General features: G+C 36.9%; 1 protein-coding gene across 4 annotated transcripts in view; it reads left to right on the top strand.

Moving 5' to 3' along the window:
* lingo1a (leucine rich repeat and Ig domain containing 1a) overlaps window positions 1-15,372 on the top strand; it is a 113,401-nt gene extending 98,029 nt beyond the window's left edge. For all 4 annotated transcript variants that reach the window (XM_058408700.1, XM_058408697.1, XM_058408696.1 and 1 more), the window contains one exon: window positions 9,488-15,372. In XM_058408700.1, coding sequence (XP_058264683.1) covers window positions 9,500-11,347 — 1,848 coding nt within the window. In that variant the 5' untranslated portion in view covers window positions 9,488-9,499 and the 3' untranslated portion in view covers window positions 11,348-15,372. The remainder of the gene's footprint in view (window positions 1-9,487) is intronic.
* Window positions 15,373-15,761: the final 389 nt, after the last annotated feature.

The raw sequence follows: 15,761 nt of genomic DNA on the forward strand, positions 1-15,761 counted from the left end.
CTAAAATGACTTCAGACTGCAGCTGTATATTTTATATTGAAGTGCTGTAGATTAATGTAATCAGAGAGAAAAAGAAGAAGAAAAGGAATAATGGCAAGATGATATAGAATCCCGTTGAGGCAACTGTTGTAAGTCTCCCTATTTTCTCTTACCTAAACAATGCACTATACTTTCTTTTATATCATTTCCTTGCAGCCAATGTCAAGTGAAAAAGTGAATAAGTCAGGAGTCATAATGCAGTATCCCTAGGCCAAGATTTTGGCTGATATGCTAATGTCAAATAAATTATTCTGCTCTGTTTCATAGTTTCTGCTTAAGATTAGGTCTGTTGGGCTCAAATATAAGCTAGATATTTAAATATTTAGCTAGACGTCTAATACACTAATGAATATAGAAAACGCCTCATTTAAAATAGCTAATTACACCCTAATACACTCTAGATGGGACACCAGGATATTCCAGGGAACAATGCATGTTTACATCGAGGGGCAGTTTAGGATGAAAACTGGAGAACCCAGAGGGAGAATGCATAGAACACCAGACAGACAGTAACCCAGAGCTCAGGATTAAAAACAGTCTATGAAATCAGTATATTTGCAGAACCTCATCTATCCTGGGTCACCTTTTACATGAAAAAAGTGGATTGGATTAATACAACCAGGCTTCTTCAAAACTATCTACTACCACTATTTTCATCCCACATTTCTGTGACCTCAGCTCTCTGAATAATGAGGGTGGAGAGGGGCTGGAAGAAAGAGAGCTCAGGAGGACATGAAACAGCTTAGATGAGTAATTTCATCTTTAATTAGTTCTAATTCCCTTGTGTTTAACACCCAGCAAATTGCAGTTGCATTGTTGTCGTTTTCCTCCAGCTTATAATTATTGATAGTGTGAGGGTCAGCATTCCCTGATAAGCCTCTTAGCTGGAGTATGAAAGGTTTGTAAAAGAGGCCCTCACAGCAGACGAGAGACAAGTATGATCTGCTGCAGCCTCGTTTTTTATTCTCTCATTCTGCCTTTTCTTTCTCTCGCTGTCAGATCTTCAGTAAGTCCTCGGCAGCGTGGAACAATAACCTCTTCCAGGACAGTTCATTGGTCTAATTAAGGCCTCTTCTCTCCCCAGCCACACTTAGAGTGAAACCATTCAACTCTTCTGGCCTTGCCTTCTTCCTGGTAGCCCGGAGATGGAAAAGGATGTGAAAGGGAAGAATACAAATGAAAGAGTTGAGCCCTGTCCAGGGAAATAGAATAGCCCACAGTGATCAATAGCATTAGGCAGTTCCAAAGAAGAACACACACAGGCTTCAGAGACAGATTGAGCTGGCCAGTGTCAGATCAAGGGTGCAGCTGTTCCTGTGCAAATTAAAAGAGCAGCTTTTTCTCAGAATAAAAAAAAGTTTCTTTTTTTAATGGGGATTTAGATAATACTAAATAAACTTGTTTTAGTATTATTTATTAATAAGGACACATCATTACTTATTCTGGTATCAAGGTGTCAGCTCAGTGCTATACTCATACAGAATTCCCCAATACCAGGTGATATTATGAAGAAGAAACTTCTACATTACAGCAAAAAGTAATGCTTTTCTTCTCATTTCCCAGCTTGTTCAGAAGTTAGAGTCAGCCATGATACAGCATCCCTGAAGCAGAGAGGGTTAAGGGCCTTACTAATGGGCCCAACATTGGCAGTTTGGTGGTGCATTCTGATCAGCAACCCATAGCCTTAACTTTTTCCTTTAACTTTTTCCCAGATGCCCAAAAAAAGTTTTGTGGTGGTTAATATGAGCTCATATGAAGTGCTTGTTCTTCTAAAAAGCAGCTAAAATTTGATTTTCAACCACTAAAATTCTGTGTAAGGTCATACAACAGAGGGAAAAACACACGTCTAAAATACACTAAAAGCCAACAGTGTCCTGACTTATTTTTTGTCAGACTCAAAGCCAAAACATCATTCATCTGTTTATACTGATTGAAAATGTATGAAAAGTTGATTTCCATTCCACCAGCATCCTGTAACTCCAGTGTGCTGCTCAAAAGCTTTCAAGTAAGAAAACAGTGAAGTGAAAGATCAAGTAATAATAAGTTCCTCCACTTGTTTATTGACTAAAGCCCACCTTTGTTTTCTGTTGGTGGTTATATCTCAAAGATCTCTAAAATAAGTAGCAGTAACCGAAAGCATATCATTCATGAATCACATCCTTTCCCTGTCTGTAAAAGACGAATTTTATTCGCATTCGATCTGACCACTGCAACTGAGAAAGCGGAAAAGTGTAGCTTTCATGTGTCTTCAGTATCACCATAGCAAGGCATCAAAAATCATACATGCTACAGCCAAACTGTAGACGTTGGTACTTCTACATATCTGAGCTCAGAAAAGTGAGATTAAACTAGAAGTTTTTATTTCCTCCTCATCGGCTAGTACTGCAGCATTGTTCTTATTCTAGTCAGTATAGTCTTCCTCTTCCTCTGTCTCTCTTTCTCTTTCCATCTTAGCATGCAGTTGTTTATAGGCAAATGTTATAATTCATTGCCATTTCCTTTTTTAGAGCGAGCACTTATGAAAAATAGTTTTTCCAACCCGCTGCATCAGAGGGGATAAATTTTAAATGAGTAAACAGTATTGACTTTGCCGAGGCAGTTTTATATCATTCAAGAGGCCCTAAATTCTCCAGCCATGAATCAGCAACTGGTTTGCAAATTGCTAGTGTTTTTTCCTCCACTGTTTTGGCCAAGGATCAAAATTGAATCTTAAATTTTTTGTTCCCTGTTTGTCATTCCTCTGAAGGAGAAAAGAACGGTAGATGAAAGTCAGTCGCCCTGATGGTTAGTTATTCAGTCAGTGCAAATGATGGACAGAGAAATAAAACAGTACATGGGTTGTCTTGTAGTGTTTCGTCTCGCGTTAGAACAATCGGAGCAGCGCAGCATCCTGCTCTAATAGGATTGTAGCCGTAGATCATCTCCCATCTTGCTGACAGCGGCAGGATTTAATCTGTCGAGTGATGTGCTACAGTGCTCGGAACCTGCGCCCTCATTTTTAAAGGTGCATGTGCGCAGATTTACGTCTAAAATTGATGTCGGTGTCTCTTGTGAAACATGACTTTCGTTGCAATTGCTGACTTTCCCATTGTTAGTATGTTGACACCATTCTTCACACAGTCAAACCTACAACAGAAAATTATTTCACTTAGGTAAATTCCAAGGGTTTCCATTCTATTCATGTTCAGCTTATCTGTAATGTGCACTTGTAATCTTAAATCACACAAAAATAGCACACCTCTCATTTACCAAAATAATACTTTTGCTTTAGAATTTTTAGTTTTTGGAGCATTTACTTATGACAAATACAAAATATTATTAAAAGAATAAATATTAAAATATCCTTTCTTTTTATCTGATTAATAAAAGGTTAGACTTCTTTGAAGATTAATTAAACAAATTCTTAAAGCCCAGAGTTTCTGCTTTGGAAAAAACAAAACAGGAGCAAATCCATTTTTTATGCCTCTGAGTTAAAAATTGACATTATTACAACAAGGAATGGAGAAAACTGTTGGCCATGTGCCAGAATTATTTATGCTATTTAACCAAGGTAATGGAAAAACAGAACATTAACAAAACAGAAAATCAATTGTCATGTAATATCAAAACACTCAGATATCACATACTGTCTGAGAAACTAGACGTTCCTGTAATTGTTTGATATGAGTAAACCTGTCTTCTACTAAGATGTAAATTGATCTTGCCCATTAAATTTTATTTGCAATTCCCATATTGTTATCTTCACCACTATCAGGATGTGTGTGTTCGGCATTTTTTATTATTGAATTTCCTGCTAAAAAGCTGAGAAACAGATTAAAAAAGACTAATCCATTATGTAATTGTAGACTGAAAGATAACCCACAGAATTCATAATAATAATAATAATAATAATAATAAAGATTAAATGAAGTATATAATAATAATAGTGTATAATAAATAATAAAATGAAGATCAACATGAATTACATTAAAAAATTTACAAAAAGCAAAATTTTATTCTATACTAGTGTTGTAATCTTTTATAAGTGTAGGTGCAGTGGAATAGCATGGCTTATCCATGAACACATGATGATTTAGTCACGGAAGCCTAAATGTTATTAGAATGAATAGTGCTGATGAATAAATCACCAAGAAAGATTATATATACAACCAGAACTCCTGCCATTCCACAATGTCTTCCATTTGAGAAGTTTGCAGTTGTTTACTCTTTCCTGTGCCCATAGCGGCACTTAGTTCCAACAGATTAATCTGCTTTTTCTATAATAAAACCATGTTATTGTTTGAAATCCGGGGTCATTTGCTAGTGATCTACCACAAAATAAATTTAATAAATAATTCTGGCACAAAAAGAAGGTAGTGATTATGGTCAGATTCTTAAGACAAAATTCTAGATATTTTAATATATATTTTATCATCCTTATTTCTGGATTTGCTTCGTGCTATAACTGAAAGATGGCTAAAAAACGGCGAAAAAAACGAAAGCCTACTAGCGCCTAATGTCCAGATGGAAACAACAAGGGAAAAAAACCTCTTTTTTATTATAAGGACAGTAAATTAATATCACATAACTTTTGCAAACGTTAGCAATACAGTAGAACCTCGTCATATGAATTTAATTCGTTCTGGAGGCTTAAGGTGAAAATTAGTTTTGCAAAATGAATTTTCCCAAAAAAATAAGGTAAATGCAGATAATCCATTCCAGCCACCCAAAAATATTACCAATATTTCCAATGCAAAACGTATGTAAACTGTATGGCTGCTAAAGGACTGACCCAAGTCAAGCATTCCATGTCGAGGGTCCTCACAAGAAGTCGTGCCACCAAACTTGGGCTAAAAATAGAACAGACCACCCATGCACTAATCTGTCAACAAAATAACGCACAAAAAAAGATTTTGAATGCATGCCGAAGGCTATGCTGGAATCGTGGGTTGACTCTTTCACTGACTAAAAAACATTCATACAATTCATAATCTCGCTTTGGTTGGCTTCGCTTGGCTTTCCACTGACGCAAACAAGTTTTGAACGGCTCCCAGACATACGCGCAACTTCGGTTCGTTCGTATGCCGACAATGCTTCGTATGCCAGTGCAAATGTCAAGGCAAAAATTTGTAAGGGAGGGCGTTTGTATGCTGAGGTTCCACTGCACTTGCTTCTGAAATAAAATTCCCAGTTGTTCCCTATCAAAACTATCTAAATAGAATAGCCAGCATGACAGGCAGCAGCTGTAGAAGATGTATTGTATATAGTGAAGTGTATTAAGGCAGTCAATTATCAGTACAAATAGAATTAATTCTTCTTGACAAAACACAAGACAGTTACAGTGATGTAGTCGGTCTCCAGTTCGATCATCAAAATGGCACATGGATCTCAAGGAGATGCACCAATCATATTCTCTAAGATACTTTATACAGAGATGGCAAGGTAATGTGTATATATCTATGAATTCCACAAAGAGGTGTAGTTAAAATGAGTTTTTTTGCTGTTTTATTTTATTATACTTTGTACTTAAGCTTTAATCTCAAGTCATAATCACCCAAATATAATAGAATTTGGTTTCTTTTTCATATTATCTCAATGAATTTTTCCTTCCCATCATCGCCTCTGGCTTGCTCATTAGGAATTATTGAAAATCGAAATTTATAACTTATATCCTGAATTTTTATATTTCTGTAAAACTTATTCTTTAAAGCTGTGTATTTCTGTGTTATAGCTGAAGATAAAATGTTTCCTTGTGTTTATTAAGGAGATATGAGTGATTTATGGTGAAAAAGTCATTTTAGCAAGATATTGGGATTTAAAAATAAAATAAAATAGAATGAAAAAAGCCGTCCTGACTCAGAAGAGAAGAGAGACAATCTCCCAGAAATAGGCTGCTTCACACAGTGTGCTTATGCGTATGGCCTCTCTGAAAGGTGCCAGAGGACTTTTTTTTCTTATTCAGGCCTCTGAAAAAAATGAGACATCACACATGTATTCATCTGCAGCCTGTGAAGCCTCGCACAGTCACGAGAAGAATGAGGCAGGATGACATTTGAGGCAGTGATTCTCTTCGAAGCCTTACTCTTTATTGGATGTTTGCCAGTTTAGCGTTGGTGCCAGTGGAGAAGATGACATGGGGGTCAAAAACGTTCTGTGAAAAGACAGGGAGAGAGGAAAGAATATTAATCATCACTACAGATTGTGTGTATTCATGTTCGTGTGTGTGTTGATAAGGTTTAGTATGTATATGAAGCAGTTGGCCTCTGTTGGAACTCTGCACCTTGTTGCAAACAGCAGCTCCTGGCTGGGGATTAAAGGCTGTCCCATCTGTCCAGCAACAGCTTTGCTTTAAACTGCTGCACATCACACTGCATTCAATCATCCCACCAGGGCCCCATCTCAATCACAGTAACACCTGCAGTCACCTTTATACTCACTTCAGAAAGTACAAGAAAGGCACATACTATAAGGGTTTAGCATTTGTTACTACAATACAACAGCGACCAGATGTTATCATGTTAAAGAACAACAACTACAATACAATAACCTAGACTTAAAATAATAACTAAAACCAACCAACTGGCTTTAGCAGCAGTGGCAGTACAAGTAGGAATAGCAAGAAGTAAGAGTATATTTCCTAAATGAGGCAATGAGAAAATAAGTAGCATATATATTTTATCTCTATTCCTGATAAAACCCCAGCCTCTTTAATTGCTACGATGGCATAGCAGAGGTGTAAAGGTACATTCCTGCTGTGTCACAGTATCACACAGTACCAGGCAGTGTAATGTTCCCCCTGCTCTAAGTGATGATTCAACTCATAAAGGGCACTATATTTAGGTGACTAGTTCATTCAGCAGGGTACAGGTGACAACAAGGTCAAACGTCTGAAATAGTTTTTCTTCAACAGCTTCCTTCCTGTTTGAAGTCTATTTTAAGAGCATTTCTGGAATACAAATGAGTAAGGAGAAGGAGCAGACTTGTTGGTGGTGGAGGCGTCTACATTGATGACCCCGGCACTGAGTTCGGCTTATGCTTTTGTTTTAGAACCGTTTAAAAATTGTCAGACAGCTCGGTTGGAAATAAAAAAGAAAAGTGCAGAACTAAATACAAACTGAGAATGGATTCTTTATGATAATAGGGTTGGGTCACGAAGAGAGAAAAGTAGGAGTGATGAAATGTAAGGGAGATAAAGGATGGTAGGTGTTGAAATTCATCTGTCAATCTTACTCAGGCTGTGTACGAGCACCGCACGAGGGACGGAGATTCAAAGACATGCAAATGGAAAATGATGTAAAAGGCTAGAAGGATTAGGGCTTGTGAGCAGTGTGAGTGAAACTGTCATGGCTTACGTTCTTAACTCTTAGCACTAATAGCAGTGACAGCAGTCTTAGAGGGATTTCTAAGCAGATCATACATATTTAGCTAGAGCATTTAAGAGGGATTGTCACTTGTGTTTTCTCACAGATGGTGCATTTTATTTCTTTGGGATTACCATAAACAGCACGCTTTGCAGTTGAATCTCTGATGTATGTTTTTTTTCCAGGGATAAATTTCAGCCAGTCAGCCAAGTGATTTGGGTTTTTTTTGTTTTTTTTGGTATCATTAGCATGCACCCATACAGCTGTCTTAGTACTAATGTTTAATGATTGATTGGCATCGGTCACTGGGCCAAATGCCCATAGCATTTGGCCAGTCTCTCTGTCAACATACCATCTCTCTTCACTTACTCAATTTGCACATGCCAGGAACAGCAAAACATCTGTCACTGTAAAAAAAAAAAACAAGGTTGCTGGTGTCAGGACTTTTGGGTGGGTTGATATGATTTTTTTCCTGCGGATCAGTGGCCTTATTAAAAATTACATTATAATAAATTACATTAAAGGTTCTGTGTGTAGTGCATGATAATAATAACACTACTGACTGCAATCTACTTCTGTAGTGATCAAAATAATGTACAGCAACCTTTTAAAAAAGATATCTACACTATAGGAATCAGCCACATGATGTAGGTTTGACTAAACACTTTCTTTTCAAGTTTAAGTAATAAATATGTTCACCTTTCTGGAGAATATTTCTTTGATTTGCTACTAAAGAGAAAATACTTTTAGAAGCCAGTGAAAGTGGAACACGGTGTAATAGACAGTCTGACATTTTCATTCTGCTTTATGTTTTGTGCTCGCTAACCGTAAATGGACTCTTGTGGTGTATGAGTTCAGTCACACTGACGCAATAACATTCAGTTCTCACTCACAGCATGTAGGAGCTGAAGAACTAACTAAAGAACTAAAGAAAGCCAGCATGCTTTTAATTTTCTTTTCACGTCAATTGCAGCTTTCATTTCCTCTGCCCTGTAATGTATGAAGTATGTCGGCATGTTTTGCTTCGGATGTTCCTATGTTTGGATGTAATTTGCATTGTCATGTGACATTCCATTAAAAAGAACAATAACGTTGTACATTTTGTAAAGTATTTTACTGAAAGCTGTGCTGTGTATAAATATTTAATATAGTGTATGAATAATAAAGCCCTTAACTTGGCAGATTAATCACTCCACCTGCAAATTATGTCTATAGCCAGCTGTCTGCAGCTGTACAAATTATGTTCTGCAGTGACACATTTATTACCACAAGCATTTTTGTCTTTGACCGTTCTTTCTCCTTTCTGGCTGAGTTAGTGCAGGTGGTGCATGATGCAGATGTTAGTCCATACATGCAGCCTGACACTGCATGAACTAGATCATTAATTACTCTCTGGAGTTGCTGGTAATAAAAGCAGTGCATAATACACAATACCAGTGTTTTTTATTAAGCTACCCAGAAATAATCTAGGATAGAGTAGTGCTAAAGTTCTGTTTTGCACTTTTCAGCTACACTATGACTGCAGGTTATGTCATAAATCTGCTATAATAGTGATGCAATATTCTCATTCTTTCTATAATAACTGCTAGAAGAAAGCCTTTGGAGTTATGTTTCAGAGAGAACTGATGCAGGATCCGAACATGTCAGCCCTCACTATTATGCACGCACACAGACACACACACACACACACACATGCACACACATACATACACCTTTATTCCTTGGTTCCTCCACCTCCTGCTGTTCCTGCCCACAGAGCCTCAATGAACTTTTCAGTGAAATGTCAAGAATTTAATTTTATGAATCACACATCATCTGAAGACTTTCTGAATGAAATACTATTGAGCAAAATTGGAATCAATTTGTACTGATTATTATTCTTGTATCATTATATTTACACTATGAAATATTCTTTCATAGTATAAATATTCTGCTTTAATACAGAGGAGATTGTTTAAATACATTTGTAAAACCTCTTTGCATTTTAAATTATACCAAACAGTTGGTGTAAAAAACACATATATTCACTATTTTATTATTTGTATATATGTACAATACGACAAATTTCCTTTGCTAGATTATGCTGAATACTCCTCTTTTTTGTGCAGGTAACCGGTAGGATGGTGGCAGTGGAAGTAAGTGGGCACAGCTACCTGGTGGCGTGCTGGCAGCCCATCCTAATCCTAATGCTTGCCACTGTGCTGTCTGGCTCTACCACCGGCTGTCCATCCCGCTGCGAGTGCAATGCCCAGGAGCGTGCTGTTGTGTGCCACCGCAAAAAGTTGATGTCAATTCCTGAGGGTATTCCATCTGAGACAAGATTCCTAGATCTCAGTAAGAACCGCATAAAAACAATTAACCCAGAGGAGTTCTCTGGGTTTCCCAACTTGGAGGAACTGGAGTTGAATGAAAACACCATATCTACCATTGAACCTGGGGCCTTTAACAACCTGTATGGCCTTCGGACTCTTGGGCTCCGCAGCAACAAACTTAAACTTATTCAGCTGGGTGTATTCACGGGCCTCAGTAACCTTACCAAGCTTGACATCAGTGAGAATAAAATAGTTATCCTGCTAGACTACATGTTCCAGGATCTCTACAATCTACGCTCTCTGGAAGTGGGTGACAATGACCTGGTGTTTATATCCCACCGAGCATTCCATGGCCTCAACAGCCTGGAACATCTGACACTGGAAAAGTGCAACCTGACCTCTGTTCCCACAGAGGCTTTTACTCATTTGCACAGCCTCAACACTTTGTGTCTGCGCAACCTCAACATTAACAGCATCAGAGATTATTCCTTCAAACGCCTCTCCCGTCTCAAAGTTCTGGAGATTGCTAATTGGCCATATCTGGACACGATGACTACTAACTGCTTGTACGGTTTGAATCTTACATCCTTATCAATCACCAATGCCAATTTAACTTCGATCCCATATGTGGCACTCCGGCACCTGGTTTACCTACGATTCTTAAATATGTCTTACAACCCCATTGTAGTCATTGAAGGGAACAAGCTCCATGACTTGCTCAGACTGCAAGAGTTTCACTTGGTTGGTGGCAGACTGGCTATAATAGAGCCATACTCATTTAGAGGACTCAACTATCTAAAGATACTGAATGTGTCAGGGAATGCTCTAACAACCTTGGAAGAATCAGTTTTCCACTCAGTGGGGAACCTGGAGACACTGGTGCTATATGACAACCCTCTGGCATGTGACTGTAGGCTTCTCTGGGTGTTCCGTCGCAGATGGAGACTGAATTTCAACCGCCAGCAACCCACATGCGCCTCACCCGAGTTCGTCCAGGGTAAAGAGTTCAAAGATTTCCCTGACATCTTACAGCCTAATTACTTCACATGTCGCAAATCAAGAATCCGTGACCGCAAACCACAGCAGGTGTATGTGGATGAGGGAACTACTGTGCATTTTGCATGCCAGGCAGATGGAGATCCAGCCCCAGTTATCATGTGGCTTTCCCCTCAAAAACAGTTAATTACCCCAAAAACAATAGGAAGACTTACCATGTTTCCTGATGGTACTTTAGAGGTGCGCTACGCTCAGATCCAAGACAATGGGACATACGTATGTATTGCAAGTAATGCAGGTGGAAATGACACTGCTCTCGCTCACCTTCATGTCCACAGCTACTCTCCTGACTGGCCCAACCAGCTCAACAAAACCTTTGCTTTCATTTCTAACCAGCCCAGTGACAGCGGAGCGAATGGGACCAAAGCTACTGTTCCTTTCCCCTTTGACATTAAGACTCTTATCATTGCCACCACCATGGGATTCATCTCGTTCCTTGGTGTGGTATTATTCTGTTTGGTACTGCTGTTTCTGTGGAGCAGGGGTAAAGGTAACACCAAACACAACATCGAGATCGAGTATGTACCACGTAAATCAGATGCAGGACTAAGCAGTGGTACTGCGGATGCACCCCGCAAATTTAATATGAAAATGATTTAATCCATGCAAGGAATCTTAAAGTCATGGAAAAAAACAAATGAGTAAAATATGAAACCCATCCTGATTAACCAGTGGATCCTGCAACTTTCTTATAGAGGAAGTGTTTATGATGTTGTGTGTTTGTTGTTGAAAAGGGAAGGGAAAAATACTGATGACTTTTTATGCTTGGCCTTCAGGGACCATTTCTTGAAAGACAATTTTCTTGTAAAACATTCAACTGGAATTTTATGGGCAAAAAGGAAAAGACTAATGAACCCTTCTCAATGTTCGTGTGAACCACCAAAACACAAAAGACCATTGTCCTCCTTTGCTGTCCTTTTGCCTGCATTATGTGTTATTGTATGATTTATTTTTAAGATTCAAACTGAGAAAGTTTTATTATACAGCAGCAGCAGACATTTTTGGGTTGAAAAGCACATTAACTAATTCAATGCTATGCTGAATATATCATTTGTTTCAGATGATCACTGCCACACTCCTTGAATACTGTTGGTATCCAAGTCAAACACTGCACTACAAATCACATACACTGTACAGAGCATTTCTAAGACAAGAGTGTCTTGAAAAACATTTTAGGTTCAGTTGAGAATTTCATTTGGTTTTTCATTTTTTTTTATTTATATTTATGTATAGAGACACAAGAAGACTATTTGGAAAACACAGTTATTTATCTTGGTAGAATAGAGAATAAAGAATGAAATCTTTAACCCATTGATAAGTTCTACAACCTTAAACTAATTGAAATTTAAAATTTTGACACAGCATGGTTCCCTTCAAGGTAACATTCATCTCTCACATGGCTGTATTCAGCACCTTCAGTCTTTACGGATGCCATATGTGTTGGTTTCTTTTCAGTTCTGTGAGACCTGGGCTATACTTCGGTTAATTAAAAAATGTGAAAATTGAAGTTAAAATCAAAACGTGTAGATTTAACAGACAGTATAAAAGAGGTATTCAGTGGCAAAGGTTTTGCAGCTTTCCTTTAAACCTCATTGAAATACTGCAAGTGGTCCTCCGTCACAGGCTATAAAAGCCAATATATGAGGCTCCAATATGCAAATGGTTGCCCTGCAAATTACAAAGAAGTGCATGAATTACTGGAGAGTATACCTTTCATCAACAGTATACAGGAAGCTGGTACAGAAGTGGTTAAACTTGGTAACACTTTATTTGTAGGGTCCATACATGGGGCATTTATAACACATTCAGCATAAACCATAATAAAGAATTTTTATGATAAAAGTCGAATAAAAACATCGATTTCAACTTTAAGGTAACTGAAGTTTTATGTGATCGTAAATGAAACAGAGAAGAGAGAAAAAACAACTAGCATTATTTTTGCAAACAGCACATTCATGACAGGTATAAAAGTCACACTAACAATGCTTATAGTATGTTATTAATGAGAATTTGATTACTACTTGACATAAAATCATTTTGCTGCTGTATGGGATTTGTAAATCAGCGAAGTTGCAGAGTCCCTAAAGGGACATGGTAATGGAAAAAATATGAGATTTGAGGAAAATTTCTGTCAATGCTTTGCTGTTTACTCGCAAAACTTTGGCGTTCCCCAGAGAAAATTTTGTTTCTTCGCAATTTTTGTGTTCTTCGATCACAGTTTTTTTGAGCATTTGCGTCCTGTCATCATCGAATTTGTATTTCATTTCTTACTGGCTGCAGGACTGCAGTTAAACCTGTCACTCCTCCTGAAAGCAGGATTAATGTAGTCACACATAAGGAGGCATTTAATTGAGGACAGCTTTAATGATTTTTGGTAGACAGTGATAGGCTTCTGTAAAAGGTTCATTCTTAATCTACACATAACTGAAAAACACAGAAGCAGTAGGAGTTTAGCAGGTAAATCTGTTTGTACTTGCAGAGATAAGAAGAAAGGCACTTTAACCAAAAGTCTCACATCTGCCTTCTTTTATGCTAATTGCACACTGTAGCTCAGCTCTAGCTGAATGCTATAGCTAGCCACTAGCTACCATTTGTTGTTGACTAGTAGCACTTAAATAGTGGCTAATGTTGATACAGTTCATTTATAAAAAAGTCAATAGCTAGGATACTTATACAGTAAAATGTACACGATGAGAAGAAAACGTTTAATAAGGTTACAGTATGTTGTTTCAGTTTGTCTTAGAAAAGTATCTGCTGCTTTCATGCTACCGTCACAGTTGTGGCTTGTCATGTTGGAGAGAAATATTTTACTCTAAGATTCATGCTTTCATGTGGTCACAGTCTTGCTGACTAGCTAAGCTAACAGACCGATATGTGGAATATGTAAGTGACTAAGTAAACCCTAGCACATCTGTGATGAGCTGTAGATGAGCCATTTATTACATTCTAAAATGACTTTTTACTTCTCCCTTGGCTTATTTTACCCTTATTCATCCTAATTTCATTGAATTGATCTACAAAAATATGCAGTAATGGGTGAGACTACCAAAAGAAATATATTTCTACACAGACCAACCCTGGCAGCTCGGCTTCAGTGAAATTTCTTTTCCTACTGTCCGTCTTTGGTAATAGTAGCCTACTGAATACTTTTCTAAGACACGGACTACAGCTGAGGAACTAATACATTAAATAACAAACAAACGAATACGTTAAATAGTTGAAAATACATTTTAAAAATAGTATTTGAACCTTTAAATGAAACCTACAAAATCCTAACCTATAAATCATGCTTAATTTTAGGGAAAGTGAGCAAAAAAACAGGGTTCATATGAATATTAAGGGTTTGTTTTTATACAGAAATTAAGAATGTAATGCGTATTCTGATCCATATGGTGTGGAACAGAATGTGGATCTAACAAAATTCAAGGAGCTTAAGGGAGACATTTTTGTATTATTATATAATCACAGTTATATGATTCATTTCTACAGCATTGTCCTTGGATATATATATATATATATATATATATATATATATATATATATATATATATATTTTAACCAGCAGGTCTTACAAAAGTTGCTGTATATTGTATGTTAGCGCTTGAAGTTACAGATAGAGACCGGTTCTATTTTGGCATTGGTTAATGCCATTTTATGTTTACATAACAAGACATCTCCTGGTTCCTATTTTTGGATCAAAAGCTTTACAATTTCATCATTGTAGCAGGAAAGTTCCTGAATGAGTGCGTATGGATAAGCATTAGTTTTTATAAAAGTTAATGTGCTTGACAACCCTGATGTTCATGTTGCCTGTAATTATTGCTGCAGTCTTATGATCCAAAACCGACAGATTGGTTTAAAAGAAATGTTTCAATTTAAATTGATCACTATTTGAATAAACATTCCCAAAACAATCCCAAACAACGTTTTTCATATGACTTGTAAAAATGAAATAGTGTTCCTTGATAATATGAGTTGCACAAGCATTTAAAGAGCGGATAATGAATTATACTGGTTGTGATTTTGGCTTTGCAGGAGAGTATATGTATGTGATGTTCTTACCTTAGTGAAAGTCTTTTAATGTGGTTGTTGGAGCTTTGTGGATGTGAAGGGGATAAAGCAGGATTGAGTGCTTAGACAAAGTGGGTTAAATACCAGAGCAATTATTTTGTTGCTCTTATGCTGATGGGATGCACAGATGATAGAGGAGCACAGATGGTTTCACTAGATAAATTTAAAAGAAAATTCTACTCACATACAGGAGTGAGATATGCTCAGATATTTTCCCATGCCATTTGTTTATGCTTTTTTTTATGTTTCAAACCTACTGTGCTCATCTTGTGCAAATTCCCCTTCTGAAAATACCAAGAAAATGCTATTTACTCATTTCTTTTTACCTACATACCAAGATGTTAAATAATGTGGTCCAAAACATTCTTTTATATCGGGGGTAAAAGACAAAAAAAAACAAATATGAAAAAAAAATGTTCAGATTGTTTTGTGCAATAAAAGGTAATATGCAGTTTTTTAATTAACAGTTTTATTGATGTTGAATTGTTGAAAATATGGTATGTTGTATTAAAAAATCTATGGAGTTTTTATAAAAAATAATCAAAAAGCCTATCTTGTTTTAACAGTTAAGCCAATTATTACTGTAAAGAAAATCATGTAATGAAAACAAAATAATTTAGGTCTAATCAAATTGCATAAACACAATTTACACTCCGAATGTAAAATCTATGTATCTTCCTTAAAAAAAAAAAAAAAAAAAAAAACATTCCCGCTTTCTTGGACCATTCAAAGCTCCTCATTTTGAAATTTTTTGTCTAAAAGCAATTATTGGATTTTGGGGAATGAGCCAAACTATGAAGAGCTACGGAGCTAAAGTTTTTCATACATGTGCTGTTATTGATTTCATTTTTTTAGGATCTTGCTAAGGGATAGGAGTAATTTTGATTGGTTTTTCTGTTAATTTTTATGAAACAGCTTGTGTGAGGGCAGTGCAGTTATACAA

The sequence above is a fragment of the Hemibagrus wyckioides genome, linkage group LG14, assembly GCF_019097595.1.
Source record: "Hemibagrus wyckioides isolate EC202008001 linkage group LG14, SWU_Hwy_1.0, whole genome shotgun sequence".
Lineage (NCBI taxonomy): Eukaryota > Metazoa > Chordata > Actinopteri > Siluriformes > Bagridae > Hemibagrus > Hemibagrus wyckioides.